General features: G+C 29.9%; 2 protein-coding genes across 2 annotated transcripts; both read right to left on the bottom strand.

The window, feature by feature from the left end:
* Positions 1-465: 465 nt before the first annotated feature.
* LOC123292137 (serine/threonine-protein kinase MPS1) lies at positions 466-5,769 on the bottom strand. The gene is made up of 5 exons (XM_044872694.1): positions 5,563-5,769; positions 2,818-4,881; positions 1,869-2,020; positions 1,472-1,680; positions 466-748 (listed from the first exon to the last, which is right to left on the bottom strand). Exons 1-5 carry the CDS (start codon positions 5,652-5,654, stop codon positions 479-481), a joined length of 2,787 nt encoding a protein of 928 aa, XP_044728629.1. The 5' UTR covers positions 5,655-5,769; the 3' UTR covers positions 466-478.
* Positions 5,770-7,614: 1,845 nt separating this feature from the next.
* LOC123292850 (zinc finger protein OZF-like) lies at positions 7,615-14,511 on the bottom strand. Its single transcript, XM_044873563.1, has 7 exons — positions 14,118-14,511; positions 12,677-13,114; positions 11,351-11,480; positions 11,009-11,148; positions 9,566-9,686; positions 8,125-8,314; positions 7,615-7,773 (listed from the first exon to the last, which is right to left on the bottom strand). The coding sequence occupies exons 1-7, from the start codon at positions 14,509-14,511 to the stop codon at positions 7,615-7,617; spliced, it is 1,572 nt and encodes a 523-aa protein (XP_044729498.1).
* Between the last annotated feature and the right edge of the window lie 4,399 nt (positions 14,512-18,910).

Genomic DNA, 18,910 nt, shown 5'->3' on the forward strand with positions numbered 1-18,910 from the left:
TAATAAAAAAAACCATGTTTTGTGCCAGCAAAGCCTTGGAATTGTACAAGTCTGACCATATGCTACAAATATTACGATCTTTAATTAAAAACCTATGTTTTCTATCAAAATTAATTCTTGCGTTAACTTTGGGATACTCTTAAGTCTGTGAGTAAAATTAACAAATCTCTTACAATCAATCAGAAAAATAACACACACTTATCATAGAATTCACATGTTTCTTTCATTCAAATTTCAACTCAATGCCGGTTTTTCACTAAACGGATAAACAAAAACAAAACTGAAACTCGTGTCGAAAAAAAACAAAACTGCAACTTTTTAAAAACAGTTTGAAGACTGGCAATGTATAAATGTCCATTACAGTTTTAGTTTTGTTTTTGTTTTCCAACAGAAACGCAACTGTTCGTTTAGTGGAAAATCGGTATTATACGTTCCGATATATTTTAAAATTTAAAATTAATTTGCTTTGTAAATAAATTTAATCACAGTTATTAAAACATACATAATTAACTTTTAAAAGTTCATCAACACTAGGTCGTTTTCGCATTTCAAATATTAAACATTTTTTTAATGTCGTTAATAATTTTGGTGGTATTCGTATTGTATTTGGATAATCAATAACGTGATTTTTATCTGTTAATACAGTAAATTTCGTCATTTTATGTGTAATATGTTGAAATGGTGTTTTACCATATAAAAATTTATATAATATACATCCAAGTGACCAAACATCAGATTTGTAGCTGATCTAAAAAAAATAAAATACAAGTTTCTTAGGAGTCATTCAAAAAATATATTTCGAAAATAGGGGCGAGATAATGCTTAGCATAACGAAATATGACAAGGAGGATAAGACCGATCTTCAGGAATTGTCGTATTCATCGCAGATATCGCTTTTTGTTAACTCTTCTCCAGTGTTTCCTCTACTTTCAATTAAAATCTGTTTGACAGCATCAGTCAATTCGATAGCCTCGCCGAAATTCAGATTTTTTGTTTGATGTAGTCGAAATAAAGACAAATTGAAATGATGAACCGAGTTTAAAATATGTATGGATATCTGACTATTCAGTGGAAATACGTCTCATAAATGAGTACGGGAGGGGTTTTGTCCCTCAAAACACCTCTCGTATTCACGGGCCTGAGAGTCAGTATAGAGTAAAATGCCACGGCCGGTAATTTCAACACACATTAAACTCCGTAACACTATATATCGAGGAAATAAAATATATTCTAAATCGCGATCTTTTACATAATTTCAGATTCTGAGTATAGAGTCTGAAATGATTCTTTTATACGATTTATTTCCAAAATCTAAAGAACTAGTATTTTTTGAAGAATTCACGCAAAATTTGAAAATGTTCTAAAGTTTCGAACCTGTTGAAGAGCATTTATAACAAAATCCACTATATACAATGTACAAAATGTGGGAACAAATACTGTCAAAATAAGTACTTCAATAATTTATACTTACGTTAATATTCATATCAGAATTAGCACTTGAAAAATCACGTGTATCAATTAAAGCTTCTGGACTAATATAATTTAATGTACCAGCTTGTGTATTTTTGATAATTGAAGTGCAATCGTCATGAACCACAGATGCAATACCGAAATCTATTAGTTTTAATCGGCCTTTTACCATTAAAAAATTTGCCGGTTTTAAATCTGAATGTATAACACCTGCAAAAAAAAATTGCAATATTAAGTATCATAAAAAATCAAACAATTATAAAACGAATCAACAAAATTGAAACTGTTCATTCGAAAAGTTTTGCTTCATTTTAATTGTTCATTGATTCAACTGAGAGTATAAAACTGAGGGACAAAAATATGTACACTCTAATAAAAAAAAAATTTCCTTAACATACCATTATCGTGTATACATTTAACAGCGGTCAACATTTCTATCCAATAGTATACAACCATTGCGATGTGTAAATTCTTAGAATTCTCAATTAATTGTCCCAAATCCATTTCACCTTTTTCCATAATTACATATAGTTTATCCTGAATTTGTTCACTAAAAAAATTTAATAATGAACAAATCAGTGATAGAATTTTAAATTTAGCCAAATATTTAGAGGTAAGAGGGGCTACTCTAATGAGACAGTTAGTAAGAAAAAAAATATTTTAAATATACGAAAAGGTTTTCCAAGCAAATGATAAAATATTTGAACGAAATAATTTAAAAAGAATTCGCGCGATTCTTACGAAAAATTTCTTTGTGACTAACTTTCTGAAACTATGTATCCACGGGCGATAAACTATTCTATTGTTAGCGCGTTTTTTTGAAATGTTAAGCCTTTCCAAAATTATCGTAAACACATTGATTTAGGAATGAAAAAAGTATTGAATTGCTTTCTATCACTTTGACAGCCTAATGCGCAGTACAAAACACGCAACGACCGATGGCTAGACCCCTCCCAGAGAAGCGCCATAAATACAGCCATGGGCGCTTATAGCTCGGCATAGAAGATTTCACGTCCTAATATAGATATGATATACAAATGACATAATTAACAAAATTAAACTTAATATTTTTTTAAGCCTGTTTTTTCATAAGTGGTATATTTTTAGACCGTAAGCCTATTTTCCTCAGTACCCAGTACATTAAGCTTGCGATCAAGGGGTTAATCATGGAATTTAGCTAAGGAATAAGGAAGATATCACCTGGCCAGGAAAAAAACAAACTAGAGAAATAATATATAAGATGAGGTCCTGTATAAGTAAGCGGTTCATCAGTTTTATTCACGGAGCTAAAAACCCTTGCTAGAGACCTAAAATTAAGAAATTTAAGAATTAAAAATATATACTTACTAAGCAAACATTTTAATAACATAATCACTACTTTGGAGTTTAGCTAACAATTGAATTTCAGACATATAACCTTTAGCAGTAATTGGATCAACGGCTAAATTCACACATTTAATTGCAAAATTTCTTGAATTTTCAACATTTGTACCTTCGTATACTTCGCAACTGCCACCTTCACCCAATTTCGATTTAATTAAATATTCAACATTCTGTATCTGTAATGTTCGACCAACTAATGTAGGCTTTACTGTACTTGTGAGTAACGGGAATTGTATACTCGGTTTTGGATTATTGTTGAATTGTTCTGGTTTTTTATTACTAGGAGTTGGAACTGAGTGCGGAACAGGTCTTTGTTTTTCATTTATTTGAGGGTAAGCGTTTCCTGGCAATATGTTTTTGGAGTTTTGAATTGGTTTGATATCTGGTTTTTTAAACTCATCACCGGAAATATAATTTTTATTACGATTCGATTCTTCTTGTTGTGGATAATTCTGACAACTTTTAGCTTCAGCAACAATACTTCTTGGTATCAAATCATTTTGTGGATAATTTCTTGTTTGCGGTACTTCATTCATACTAGCTTGAATTTGTCGTGAATTTTGTTGCGAATTTGAAAATTCATGTATTTTATCGATTTGATTATTTTGAGAACTTTTTGGCTCATTAAAATAATTACTATTATAACCATAGCTTTTAATACTGGATTTTGGCAATGTTTCATTTTGTGAAGAAGATTTTTTTGGTTGTATTTCATCCATACTTGCTTCAATTTGCCGTGAATTTTGTTGAGAATTTGATAATTCATTAATTTTACCAAAGTTATTATTTTGACCAATTTTTAATTCGTTAAAATAATTATCTTTTTTAATAATAGCTTTCGACACTGCTTCATTTTGTGGGGCGATATTTTTTGATGGTGCTTTATTTAAGCCGTGCTCAAACTGTCGTACATATTGTTGGGAATTCGGAAATTCATGTTTTTTATCGAATTGATTATTCTGATAAATTTTTTGTTCGTTATTATAATTATCGCTTTTAATACATTTTGGCACTGCGTCGTTTTGTGGGGAAGCTTTTTTTGTTGATAATTCATTCAAATTTCTATCAGATAAATCATTTCTACACCTTTTTGAATCGTTAGAATTATTTTGATCAGAGTCTGAAATTTTTTTAGATATATCATTTAATCTGGCATCAATTTGCCTTGAATTTTGTTCAAAGTTTAAAGATTCCTGATTTATATTGGTTCTTTGTTGAAGTTTTTGTAAATTTTCTTCAGTGCTTGATGAAGTTTGTTGTTTTTGATTTAATTTAAAATAAATTGAATCAAAATTTTCATTTTCTGGTGAATTTTTCCGATCATATTCTGACTGTTTAAAAATGCTCGCCTTTTTAATGACGTCATCAATTTTCTCATTACTTATATCAGTTAAAATCTTCATATTTGTTTTTGGCGGCGAATATTCAATTTCTTTGATAGAATCTAAATGATTTTCTGCATTATCTTTTATTTTCGTATTAAAATTTAATCCTTTTCTGAATTGCTGTGAACCTGATGATAATGGTTTCGAATCTTTTGGTGTTGAATACGAATTAAACCGATCCGAGTTTAATATTCTTTGTTGAGTTAATAAAATATTATCGTTTTTTTGTAATGAGGACATAATCGAATTTTTAACAGGGTTCTCGGCATCTTTTGTAGGTGTTTTATAATGTAAGGCTTTATACTTAATGGCACTAAATAATGAATTTCGAACTGGTTCCTGGCCATCTGTTTGGTTTTCGTTGGTCTTAGGTTTTTGTAGAGGTGTTTGAAATATTTGTTGTGACGAAGGTGGGAAAATTTTAACATCGGTTTTGTTGTGTGCGTTCGAATTGTCTTCAGGCGAAGATGAATAATCATTGTCATCTTCTAAACTATTATCGACACAAAATGAATCATTAAAAATACTTTTCGGCGTTGAGTTGTTTGAATTATTCTGTTCTGATCTTCGTTTGAGAAATTCGGAGACTGGTTGGGGAGAATCTGGTGGCTCTAACGTATATTGAACCAATTTCAAATCATAGCTGCAATTTATAAAAATTTTATATTAGTTTAAGGAATAGCGTGTATATTAAAGGGTAAAAATTTAACGTTTGCGAGTTAAAAATCGCAGAAGTTGTATAATTAAAAATTTTTTTTTCTGTCTAAAAATTTTTGCTATTGTGGGTGAATGAAGGGTATGCCCAAAACAAAATTATAAAAGTAAATTTTTAAGTAAAAATTTTTACTAATTCATTAATATCTAGGAAGTGGTTCTTCTAACGGATAGCCTCTTGATTTGTTTCGCTCTGTTGTCCTAAACAAATAATTAATCTATGGTGTCAAATTAGATTTATAAACAAATTAGATTTATAATACAATTATAAACTTCCGATAGAAATTTTTAATTTTAAGAATTTCTTAAGAACCAGCTCTTAATAAAATCATTATGATATATTATTTTGGATAGGTATTTAAAATATAAATTTTATTTTCCAGAAAATACATACATGCATAAAGCTGTATAATTAAATAATATAAAGTGAAATTTTTCAAGGACCTCTCTAACCTCCATGGGCCCCACATACAATTTTAGGATAAACAATGGGAGCTCTTTATTAACCCTGTTCGAATATAAACCCAAACTGTTTGGGGGTTTGTTACTCGAAAAAAATATAATTATTTACATTTAAATAATAAATACTACAATTTTTATTAATACTTACTTTGGATCCCAATTACCATTTCCAAACGATAATGGATATAATTCAAAGGTTTTATTTTTATCTAACGTTTGTTTCTCATTTTTGGCTGACATTTTAAAAATAAATCACATGCACTTATACAACAAAATTCAAATATCAGTTTATCTAACGAATATTACACATTTTGTTAAAAAAAAAAACAATTTTTATAGTTAAAATTTTTCACTCATTCACTTCTAAAAACTATACAAACTTTTAATAATAAATAACAACTCTAATAACGGCTTCTCTCATCAAATGTCAGTATTATTTTTAATTTGATTGGTTGATTTAAAATTATTTCTTGTTTATGTTCACAAGTCATAAGTAGATGGTACTAGGTATGCTATAAACAATTTAAAAATATCGTTAGTTGCATGGAGGTTATAAAGAAGGAGAACGAACGGTACGCGCTAAAGCATTAGCGCGTCTGTCCGTGAAAATTTGTAGAATTTATAGTTTATTTTTCAGCCACCAGTCGCGCTGTCGTCGGTAAGTAGTATCTGCGAAGTTAGCTGTTTATGAGTACAAGTAGATGAAGTTAGTACCATTCAAATTTATATAGTAGTATAGATTTATAAAGTAGAATACTAATAGATAATTTATAATTTATTCATTAGTAAATAATAATAGTAATTAATAATAATTTCATTATTTGCTTTTTTTTCCTTTGAATGATTTTATATACACGTATATTAAACGTTGATAGATCATTTGAAATTAGCACACAACAGCCCACTTTTAATGAGACAACTTAGCGATCCCGCCTCACTTATTTTGTCCATATTTTGGGGACAATATTTTCTATAGCGATCGTTCTCCTTCTTTATAACCTCCATGGTTAGTTGGATGCGTTCTACTTAGCGTGCATAACACTCAAAATATTTCTACAGCCGGTCTACATGGGTCTACAAGACGACGACAGTTGTTATTATATACTTTAATAGCGTCATTATTTTTGCTCACTTCAAGCTCACAACGATTCATCTGAAGAGGTGGGTCGAAGTGTACGTTTGTCGCCATTTGTAATGTTTACATTAACGCTCAGTTATTTCTTTGTAGCTCTCCAAACGAATCCGATTTTTTTGATACATAATTAAGAACACTCTCAATCAATTCACCTTTCAAACAAAAAAAATTAAATAAAAATTACTTCATTCGTTGGACGGATGGAAAAATAATATTGAGTTAGCACGAGTTGGCCCTTTTTTGGTAGCTTAATTTTTTATTTATATTGGTATAACTAAAATAACATTATATATGCTTTTGGCATTTTGTTTACGTCCAATATAAACATTAAATAATGTAGGTTAATGGGAATTTGGACAAAAAAATTATATTGTTTAAAATGGAACGTGTTTCGTCTCACTTAAACGCCTTAATTTAATTTTTTCATGTTTCGTCTGAATTCACATTAATCTGCATTATTTATTACATCTGCTGTCGTCGTCGACTTCGATTGTAATACGCTCAATCATAAGAGTATTATTTTGCCGAATGATTTTTACAAAAATATTTCATTTAGAATTTGAATATAAATTCAAGTTTTTGTCTGGAGTTATAAACTTCGGCATATTATCCCACGATTATAGGTATAGTGGCATTATTTTACGGATTTTTTTCATTTTTGACTTAGGATTTGATTCGGACATCTCGAAAATTATCTTGGAGTAGCATTATTTTCTGTTTTATCTTCTTTTTTGGAATATTCGATTAGTTTCTTCATTTCTGAAGAAAACGAAATAACTTACTATTACGTCGATACTAAGCCATATTAAAAACTTAAATCTCTTTAAATAGAAAAAATCAATAACAGATCAATACGCAAAATATCCCTCCTTATTGTCTTGGATAGGCAATGGTTCGAGGAATTTTTTGCAACAAGAATTCCATAGAATCCCGATAAAAAATACTATCAGTAATATTATTTTTCATATAAAACAAATATTATTAAATTTATTGAGTACTTTATTTTTAATTAAAATCTATATTAAATACTTATAAATAATAAATATATCAATTAAATTAAACAAACTAATCATCAAATGGATAACGTCTTTTATTTGCAATTGAAACATTTTGTAAACCATGTCGCCCTTTTAAATGTTTTATGAAATTTGAGTCGCATGTAAAGAAATGATTGCACTCTGTACAAGAATATGGACGTTCTCCTGTATGTTGACGTAAATGTACCTGAAAAAATTATTTTTTTCTATTTAAAAAATGGAGAAATTTATTTCCTTGTATAAAATCCATAAAATTACAAACAAGCCGTGAGTAGGGTCTGATGCGACTTTTGCGGTCCACACGATTAACTTAAAAAAATTTAAGATCATATTCCTGTGTCAATTTTATTAAGAAAAGTTCATAGTAACATATATCCGCAAACGCAACGTTTTTAAGATACAGAAATAGAAGTTTAGACTATCAGGGTTGCCTGTTATGAATGGATAACACTCGATCGAAATCCCGTGGTCTCAAAGGCACGAAGTGCTTCCCAGCTCAAGAAAAAACTAATCAAAGCTATCTTCAAAAATTTTTTACCTTAAGATAGTATTTTCTTCTGAATTGTTTCTTACAATAACTACATTCATATGGTAATTTACCAGAATGTATTGACGAATGTATTGTTAATTGCCCACGTCGGATAAATTTCTTACCACACACTTCACATTCATGAAATTTACCTGAATGCGTTAATTGATGCGCTTTCAATGCAGTATTACTTTTAAATCTACAAACAAACATATATATATATATATATTAAAATTACAGCACCGACTAGAGGATAATACATTCGTGTAAGAGCCTGAATGAACCTTTAAGATAACATATCCTAAAATAAAATTGTAAAACCTCCTAAAGATCGTACAGTACAAGTGCAAGCGCGGATCCACGGTCTATTGAGGTCGGTAGGCTGATGATATTATATCCAATGCGTTAATAAAATAAAAAAAAAAGTATTGAAACAATTATTTTCATAGACGACAGAGCAAGCAAAACAGTTGGATATTAGAGTAATTTCAGAAATCAATTTACATACCTTTTTTAAATTCGGTTATTAATGATTTGAAACAAAGATTGTCTTTGAAGGTACTCGACCTATTTCATTTGGGGGTATTTCTCCCTAACTTAAATATTAGTGTCAGAAATATTAATTAACGGTAGAGAAATTAACTGTTGCAAATGAATACCGACTATGGGTGGCAAAATAGAAAAGGGAATGTGAAAAAAATTCCGACATTCCAGAATCGGAAAAAGCTCATCTCATGGAAGCGTGCAACCAAGTTTTGTACCCTAACATAGAACTTTTCTTTACAAATACTGGAAACTCTCCCAGTCGTAGCGTAGCTACTGTAAAGATATCGTTTTATACTCTTCGCAGAGTAAAATCTTTGTTGTGTGTCTCAACGAAAGATTATCCGAGCTAGCTATTCTAAATATACACAAAGATGTGAACCTGGATATTAATTAAATGATCTATGTTTTCGCGAAAAAGAAACGTAAACTTGAATTTGTAATTTATGTACGCAACTAAACATGAAGTATATTAATAAATATTAAGTATACTAGCGTTTGATTTAATTCGATATATTTGAAGTTGTAAAAAATTTCATCAAAATCAGTTCAGTAGTTTAGAGTCTAATTGTGACACTATGAGTTGCAAACAAACATGCGTTTACTTTTGTAATTTTCTTGAGCAAAGAGTATATACAGTAAATACATTTTACAGATGTATTAAAAATCTTGACCAGGGCGTCATATATTTTGTAATTCTCATTTGTAGGAATGCATTATATCGATCATGAGCGAGTTTATACTCCGACTCGCACTTGATCGATTTTCTGGTGTCTACAACCTTTTTTGAGGGCTAGATCATTGCCTATACAAGTGTACAACGATCGATCATAAATTCGTAAACAAAAGGACTAATTATTCTAGAACAATCTTTTATTTATAGAATCGTATTAATTTGATGACTCACCGTTTAGAACATTCATCACAGGTATATGGTGTATCCTGCGTATGTGATATTAAATGAGAATTCAAATTACTCCTACTTTTAAATACTTTTCCACATTGGTCACAAATATAGTCTTTTTCATCTGAGAAAATTAATAAAATCAATTATTTTATATTAATAATAAACAGAAACGGATTAATCAATATGCCACTGTAGGCACATTCAAAATGGTAACACTGGAATGAACCATTTTGCCTATTTAACAAGAACTTGAGTTTACTAAGGGAGCGTCCATAAACTACGTGGCTCAATTTCAGACCCTTTGGAACCCCTAACTCCCTCGATGTAACATACCGTAGTCTTTACTAAGATTCCCCTCTCGGATGGAACGTAATTTTTTTTTTTATTATCATGTCAGGAAGATTGTACGTGCTAATTCCCTAGAAACCGTATAATATATGAATGCAAGTCACACCACAATATGGCATTGTAAAAATATAGCGCTCTTAAAATAATAAAGTTAACCAATGTTTGAAATTAAATATCCATACATCGCAACTTAAACTGCAAATTATCTGTGCGAAAAAAAATATATTAAGAAAATCACGTGATTTATGAACCATTTCTAGAAAATTGTTAAACGAAATGTATCTCGTTGCCACCTAATAAATTCTAACAAGGTCATATCTCGAAATAGATCGACAATACGATAAAAAAGCCTGCTTCTTTTGATTTTTTCCCAAAAGAGTATATTCTAGGATATACTCTAACCCTAACTTTCTAAGGCTTGGTTAATAAGTTCCTAGGTCAATGTGGCGCATTTTCTCTCATAGGACATGTATATGACAGAACGGTCATTTTCGAGATGGAGGGGATCTGGAAGCAACGGCAAGGCAAAGCATCCATTTTTTATAAACCGGGTAAAATAGTACCAGACAAAATTTTATGATGGTTTCCGAAGGGAATGATGTAGAAGTAAAGCGGAAAAAAGTAGATTTTAACCGGATAAACTCAAATACGATTTTGTTATTACAACATAAATTTTTCTGGATAAATAATGGCAGACACCGCAGACTGGCAGTATGACGGTAATTTCAAATCAACAGTATAAAATAAGAATAAACTGAAAAAAAATAACTACCAAAACGATCGCCCAAACGTTACACAATACGGGCAGACATTTACAACATTCGATAAACCAATATTTTCTGACAAAAAATCGGTTCCGAATTATGCTTAAATTAAAAATCGTGCGAATTGTATAGTTAAAATTTCTTTGGGATCTCAATTGCATGGTAGAAAAATAAACCTAATAATTTGGGACAGACAAATTTTGAACGGAAAATTTTTTAATCCGCTTCTGATCATTAATATTTATTTGTTTGAATTTTGGACTTCTATTGTAATAATTTGTGATTATGCCAATTTTTTTTTATCCTTAAAAAAATAATTTTTGAACATTACTTTCATGAGCAAGTTGATGACATTTATATTTCTCGATAGCAACAAATTTTCGATCACAAATTTCGCATTTATATTTATATTTTTCATCTGGCGGAATATGAGATTTCATATGACATTCTAGCAAATATTGGTTTTTACATCTAGAACAAAATTAAGATATATTTAAATATTTTCGAATAATATCGATTAGTGAAGGCTTGAAAAGTTCTAGCGCTCTATCGTATTACTCTTTTATTGATTGATTGATTTTGATTTCAAGTAATCGTTGTATTCGAGCTATTCGAAGGAATAACTCGAATACTTTTCAAGCAAACACTAATAATGACACTTTTATAAAATTACATTTTATCACACTGAGTACATTTGACTTCCAGTTCATCACTGCATTCTAAATGTCTACGTTTATGTCGTAGTAAATATTGTTTTAACCGAAATTGATGTCCACATTCCTTGCATTGAAATCGTTTTACACCTACAAATTATACATAAAACATTATTAACAGTGCCGTAGCAATTATGTTTTGTGAAGAGGGGGTGGCAAAAAAGAAATGTAAGAAGAAATGGAAAAGTACAAACTTTTTGCAGTAATCGAAACTTTCCCATCCGGCACAGTAGTGTGCGAATCATCCTTTTCGGTCTTGGCATGACTCATGTGGCCTCAACGTATTAGCATATCGACTGATAGATTGAATAATTTAGCGTTTCTGGCATTTGAGCAAAAGCGACTTGATTCTTTACACTTACGCACGGTTTTTTTCACGATTGAATACACTAAAATATTGCAAAGTGCAATTATATTAAAAAATGTGTGCAAGGGCAAAGCCCTTAACCCCTAGTCCCAGGTTGCTACGGGGCCGATTATTAACTTTTATTTGATCACGATATGACCCAACAGCAGTGTAAAATAAAATAATCTATCAGTTAAATGTTTGAGCAGGCAGAGGAACTATGCTGGTTGCTTGTAATTGGGAGGTTATAAGCCCAGTATCGGCAATAATTAATAAGCAGTTTGTATGAAAAAAGACGATGGAAAACGCCAGAAGAAAAAATTTTCGTAAAATATTGTGTGACGTAATAATTTTAATTGTGTATATATATATGTTTATAAAATAGGCTTTTGTGTTTTAACATTTGCTACTTCACGAACATAGCACACTGTGCCTAAATAACGTTTATAATCTTTGAATTCTTTTTTGTTTTTTATTTATTTTAATTAACGTATGTTTAATTATACGTAGCTTTTAAAAAAATTTTCGTAAAAAGGCAGAAGTTCAATATTATTTATGATAAAAAAATACAAAAATTGATTATTATGTTTTATTCAACAACCCAATTTCTTTTCGTTGCAAATTATAATTAAATAATTAAAATCAAATTTTCTAAGCAATAAAGTCAATATATCTAATTTTTATACTTCACTTAAAAAAATAGAATCATAGTTACGACACTCATTTTGAATCAGATTTATTTTTTTGTTAAATAATTTGATGCCTTTGAAATTAAAACTATCTTATAAAATATGTATATTCTTTTAAAATTTGGGTTTCCTAAGGTTAGTTATTTTGTAATTTAATATCGAATTTAAGTCCTTTTTTTTCTTGGATCAACGCTTATATAATCAAACTGGACTTCTGTATAATAAGTTTAGTGTAGATAGAGTAAAAATACCTGAATGAGCATCCTGATGTGCAATATAAAAAACTTTTCGGCTAAATTGTTTTCCACAAATTTCGCAGGTATAGACTTTTGATGATTTGTTTGTAAAATAATGCTCGTAGAAATGCGATTCAAATTCTGATAAATTTTCAAATAATGCGTTACATTCAAGACAAACGTATTCTGTTTTTGATTTATGTACATTTTCAAAATGATCTTGTAAACATTCATCGGTGCGAAACATTCCCTCGCATTTATAGCATTTAAACTGAATCTTTTTCAATTTATTTGGACTATTTGTAGGAATGGCAGGACTCTCCTCGGCTGAGTTCTCTAGCTTTGTTACATTTGGAGAACTTTTATCAAATGTGTTTTTAAATTCTGAATCAGATTCTTGTGTTTCATTTGCATAATCGTTTAAAAAATGATCAAAATTATCGTAGTCATCATCTAAAACATGCATGCAAAACATTTTTTATAATGTGTCTATTTACAAGTTAACGTTTAAATAATTTACACGTTAACGTTTAAAATATTTGTTTTATTGGTATAGGGTGGCGAAAAATGAACGTTAAGTATGTTTTGAAGTTTTTATAACTTTACTATAATATTCATTTTGCGAAACTCTCAGGAATTTTTTCTAATCAGAAAATATTTGATCGAAATTAAACAAAATAATTTTGTTTAAAGTAACTCTTAATTCAATTTTAATTTCTTAATTAATAAAGATAATTATGATGACATTTAAATTCAAAAATACATTTCGAATTATAGTGATAAGTAGCTTTTGTCATCAATTTAAATTTTTTGTAAAAACAAATAATCTGAAAGTGTTTAAAACAATATATTTCTACACTCAAGAAGAAAATGCAGATCACACTAATTTTATATCCGCTTAAATTCCTAGGAACGAAGTCTAGCTAAACTGTAGACATCAAATTAGCGACGAATCAAATATGACTTCAGAGAATAACTACGATTAGCCAATGCATACTGATGAAGATTGCATTTTAGCCGAAGTACGTGTTTCTAACCAAAAAAAATTGACCTAGAATTTGAAGAAGATTTGAAATTTTATGGTGTAAGCTCTTATAAAGTTTCGATTTTGTCGGTTCCCAGACCGACAAAATCTAACAATCGTTTCTTATAGAACTCGGCGGTATAAAATTTAAGAGACATCAAAATTAAAAAATTTAGTAGTTTTTACTATGGTGATTGTTTCCAGGACGGAAAATTTTAACGGGAAATCTTTATGTAACATAACGACATAGGCAAAAAGTAAAACTGTGAAAATTTATATAAAAATGCATGTATAAATGTGTACATCAAATTCGTAAACAACTATAGAAATGTAAGTGAATATAGGCCTCTGTGCATGAATATTTTACGGTTTTCCACTTCGTTTTTGACTAGATAAAATTCCTCAACTAAAAATAACTAGGACTGATCATACCCTCTAATTCAGTTTTAACATTATCCGATTCGACTTTGCTATCGACAATTTGTTCATCTGAATTCAGCGTCTTATTAAGGTCATTATTCTGTTGATGATCCTGTGAATCGTGTTCTAATTTAATATCTAAATTATTAATTGCAGGCAAAGAAAATATGTCACGTAACTTTTGTTGTGCATCTTTAACTTTGTTTAAAAATTGATTAAATTTTGTTAAAATTTTACAACATAATTTACAAGCATTTTTTGGAAACTCATCGTTATCAGTAATTTTTATTTCTAAATATTTAAATACGAATATAACTAGTTGATCATTTTTTAATTTATTTGAATTTTTTATTGATGATAATGAAAATTTTGTAGCGCAAAAACGGCAATACGTTTCCACTGACATGACTACTAAGCCACTGAATATTTATACAAATATGTCAGTTGTCAAAAATTAAATGCAACATATAATTTATTGGGTACGTTCACAAGAACTAGTTTAATCCATTCCCATTTCAAAAGTTCATTGATTTTTACTAGGTTTGGCCCTCACCAAGACTTAAGACAACGTAATTCGATCTTCAATTCGTTTTTGAGAGTGTCATATGCAATAAATAGCTTATTACACAGCCAATCTATATATTATTTATTTGAACGTGAGTGTGTACCATAAAATTACCTATGGTTGCCACCTGAAATTTCCTGGAAGTGGGGAGATAGAAATTAATCTAATTAAATCACCGAATTATAATAATGTCCAATATTTTTTGTTTGTTTTGTGTACCGAGTTTTTTCATAATTAAATAAATATGCTTCAAGAAATTTAAAATAAAAAGCTGCTCAGAACTGTCAAATTTACCTGAATGTAAAACAAATAATCAAAAAATATCTTTTTTTAACGAAGTCTATAGAATTTATGCTGATATCGGGAGTAGGGAGAGATTACATGATTTCGGGAGTCTCCCGATCAAATCTGGACAGAGGCAATCGTAACATTAGCGATGAAATTTTTTATCAACTGTACACGAATGTACTTGTTTTCGATATTACTCTTTGGTCATCGAAACCACTAAAGCTCTTATCAGTTTTGAATAAATCCCCTTTAACAGATTATGTTCAAGCTGACGCTAACCTCATAGCCCGATCCTAGCCTCATAACCCAATCCTAACCTTATAATCCAATTAAGATAGAAACAAGGCTACTGGTTGGGTTAGTTTGGAGGACTTTGATTTTGACTCATGAAAACAGTCGACACGCAAGTTTTACAATCGGTTTCAAAATTCATTTTAACGATAATTTTAAAAATAAATTTATATTCCAAAAATACATACCGTTATTTTCTGCACTTACCTATTACTGTTGCATTAAACACATATTTTTTTATTTACGATATTTTTTTTAAAAAGATTGTGTCCTTTTTATTGCAAATATGGTTAATCAATCATATGTTTCGAGTATTGGTTGATCATTGATACACTAACCAAAAATTATATATTTATGTCCTATGACCCCGAGGGGGGCGCAGGGCCTCAACAAATGCTCGCCAACGAACTCGATTCTGTGCCATGGACTTGACTTCTCCCCAGGATTTGTCTTCTTCAGTAATTTCTTGCTCCAGGGTTCTTCGCCAGGTATGACGAGGCCGGCCCACCCTTCTTTTTCCTTGGGGGTTCCACTCAAGTACTTCTTTGGCAATGCTGTTGTTTCGCCTGAGTGTGTGATCAATCCAACTATACTTGCGTTGCTTGATGATGTGTGCTACTGGAGTTTGGTGACAGGTGTCCAGCAGGTTTTCATTGGAAATCGTGTTGGGCCAATAAATGTTGAGGATGTGTCTGAGACAACTGTTTATAAAGACTTGCAGTTTTCTGGTGATGCTTTGCGAGACTTTCCAGGTTTGACATCCATACAAAAGAACACTTTTAACATTAGTCTCGAATATTTTCAATTTAGTGTGTCTTCTGAGTTGGTGTGATCTCCAGATGGGTCGAAGTTGCGCAAACGCTGCCTTGGCTTTTCTGATTCTTTGTTCTACATCTTCATCAGTGCCGCCGTTTTCAGAAACAATACTTCCGAGGTATTGGAACTGTCGTACATGCTCTATGGGTTGGTTGTTAATGATAAGATCTTTGTTGTTGGCGTTGTTTATTCTCAACTCTTCGGTTTTTCCTTCGTTGATTTTCAGTCCCACCTTGTTACCTTCTTCGACTAGGTCGTTTAGTTTGCCTTTAATGTCATTGATATTATGTGACATAATGCAAAGATCATCAAGTTGGTTAATATCATCAAGAAAACTTACGAGGGGTATGAGTCAGGTTATACACCAAAACCAAAAATTAATGGTAGCAAATTATACTTTATTAAATTGTCTTATTACATTCTTTTGATTCTTAGAACATAATTATATTACATTTGAAGTTATTTAGAAAAAAAAATTATTTTGCTATGGCCACCATAAAATATATTTTACAAATTCACCATTTAATTGGAATTCTGAATACTATTTTTTTTGAATATTTTTAATTTTACACAGCATTTATTTTACAACATTTTATCAATTTGGAGTTATTTTTATTTCACGTTCAATTAAAAAAACTTATTAGTACAATTTTTAATTTAATTTAGGAAATATTACATTTAACATGCGCAACAGCAATCATTTTATCCATCATTCATTTGATTCCAATACGCTCGTTCATCCCTCAACATAATAATACACCAAATATATTCGAAAGTAGTCATCATATTTCGATATCTTCAATTGCTTTTTTTCTTAAAACTAAAAACTTACGGTATTCGCCAACGAAATCACTGGTTGAATTGACAGCTTTTAATTTTCTCAGTATGTAATTCGCATAAATTACAAGTTTATTTTCAAATTAGATCGAATGATTGGAAGATGCACTCTTAAAGCAAGATGGCAAGTTAAAGCTCCGTAAAGATCGTTTGTTAATTGGAGGATTTTCTTCAATATGTCATTAATTTTATTAAAATGGATTTCATTAATTTGAAAGCCCACATCAAAAGCTCCCACGCGCTGATTGTGGGAGCTTATATGACTATACTTTGATTATGGGAGTTAATATGACATATAATGGTTTATTGGAGACCGAGCAGTAGAAGCTAGTTAATAAGTAGAGAAATCAAACTCTCTAGACCTTCCTTGAAAAACTTTTATTTTAATATTTTCTTGGAATATTCTGTAGAAACACTTTTTTAATCCATTTTTTTAACAGAAAAAAAGCAAATGAGGATGATTTTTCAGACTACATTATAATTTGGAGACAAAATTTACATAAAAAATTTATTACTATTTTTCTTAATTAAAATACACTTGAGAGAAAATAAATAATAAAACTAAAAAAAAATCTATTAAATTTTTTCCGTTATCAACCAAATATTTACCAAAAATATTTTTTCCAATGTACTCAGTAAATTGAGATATTTAGGTGTAAAATTTTCCCATAAAAAAAAATTATTAAGCACATTTTAAGATGCTACTTCATCCACACACTGGGTCTAAATTGCTCAATACCTTTTGATTTATACACAAAACCGAAGCATCCAATATTATGTGGATGTAAGTTATTGGGAGTAATAGAAGCTAGTCTAAGGAGTAATTGTGTATGTAGGACCTTATTTAAAAAATTACCATTTATACTTTGTCAAAAAGAAACAATATGGAGGACTAGAGAAAAAGAAGTATTTTTCTTTTTTTAAACCGTTTCTAAATTCATTTTTGTTATTTCAAACATAAATTTATTTGAACATTTTTTTGTTTTTCAGCTTTGTATTTATAGCTTTATTCCAATCGATCAAATCTTTAGCTTAGTAATTATTCGAAACTATATTTTGTTTAAAAACTAAATTAGTTTGTTATAAATCGATGAACAAAATAAGAAGAAAATTGTTGCTATAATGATTAAAATTTAAAATAATGGTTGGCAGCAATTCAATAAATTTTCATACACGTACGCGCTGTGTATGTACACTCACATCTATTGCCAATGAAAGTTATAGGTATTATAGCGAATTCCACCCTCATCTTAGTTACCAGATTTGCCTTGTTAGACGATTTATAAAAAATCAAGGTTCGGTCAGAAAAGAGATATGCATAGATCATTTATGTCATGCATAATTAATCGGTGCAAGTGGTTTGGTAATCATTGAATAACATGGAGTGGAGTAAAGATATTTCGCATGGCAGTAAGTGAGACGTATGAGTGAAGTGAATATCGTATACAAGCTCTTTGTATATATTTAGATTCTTACATCCATAAGTATGAGAGTTCATATGTACATAAAATGTGCATAAGAAAGATATACTATTATATGTTTGTGTATTATCATATATCCATGCGTATGAGAGAGTTCATATGTACATAAAATGTGTATAAGAAAGATATACTCATTGATGTAGGAGCTCAAATGTATAATCAAACAGCCTGTATAATATATATTGTATGAGCGTAAGTGAAACAAAACAATTCATTGAACTTTATATATATTGCTTCTTTTCTTCTGATCGACCCCTTTCGTATGTTCTTTTTGCATCGATGTAAGAAAGAATAGTGGCTAATACAGTATTACAAGATTATCCCTCTTTCTATTAACACTGTATGCTCATCGATCAAGTTTCTAAGAGGACAAAAGACAATTACTTTTTTATACGAAAAATCCATCCTACATCAATGTCCCTGTGAGAAGAAGGTTGTAGTATACCAAACTTCAAAAAATCAGATTATTGACGATTATTGAAATTTTTTTTATAAATCCAACAATCTCTATTTATTGAAAAAAGAAC

The sequence above is a fragment of the Chrysoperla carnea genome, chromosome 2 (genome assembly GCF_905475395.1).
Source record: "Chrysoperla carnea chromosome 2, inChrCarn1.1, whole genome shotgun sequence".
Classification (NCBI taxonomy): Eukaryota; Metazoa; Arthropoda; class Insecta; order Neuroptera; family Chrysopidae; genus Chrysoperla; species Chrysoperla carnea.

Coding starts and splice junctions, on each gene's coding strand:
- LOC123292137 (XM_044872694.1), bottom strand. CDS start 5,654: ATGTCAGCCAAAAATGAGAAACAAACGTTAGATAAAAATAAAACCTTT. Junction 1,681..1,868: donor TAAATGTATACACGATAATG/GTATGTTAAGGA, acceptor TTTTTTTTGCAG/GTGTTATACATTCAGATTTA. Junction 749..1,471: donor ATTCTGATATGAATATTAAC/GTAAGTATAAAT, acceptor TATTTTTTTTAG/ATCAGCTACAAATCTGATGT.
- LOC123292850 (XM_044873563.1), bottom strand. CDS start 14,511: ATGTCAGTGGAAACGTATTGCCGTTTTTGCGCTACAAAATTTTCATTA. Junction 11,149..11,350: donor TGTACTCAGTGTGATAAAAT/GTAATTTTATAA, acceptor ATTTTGTTCTAG/ATGTAAAAACCAATATTTGC. Junction 9,687..11,008: donor TCATCAACTTGCTCATGAAA/GTAATGTTCAAA, acceptor TAATTTTCTCAG/ATGAAAAAGACTATATTTGT.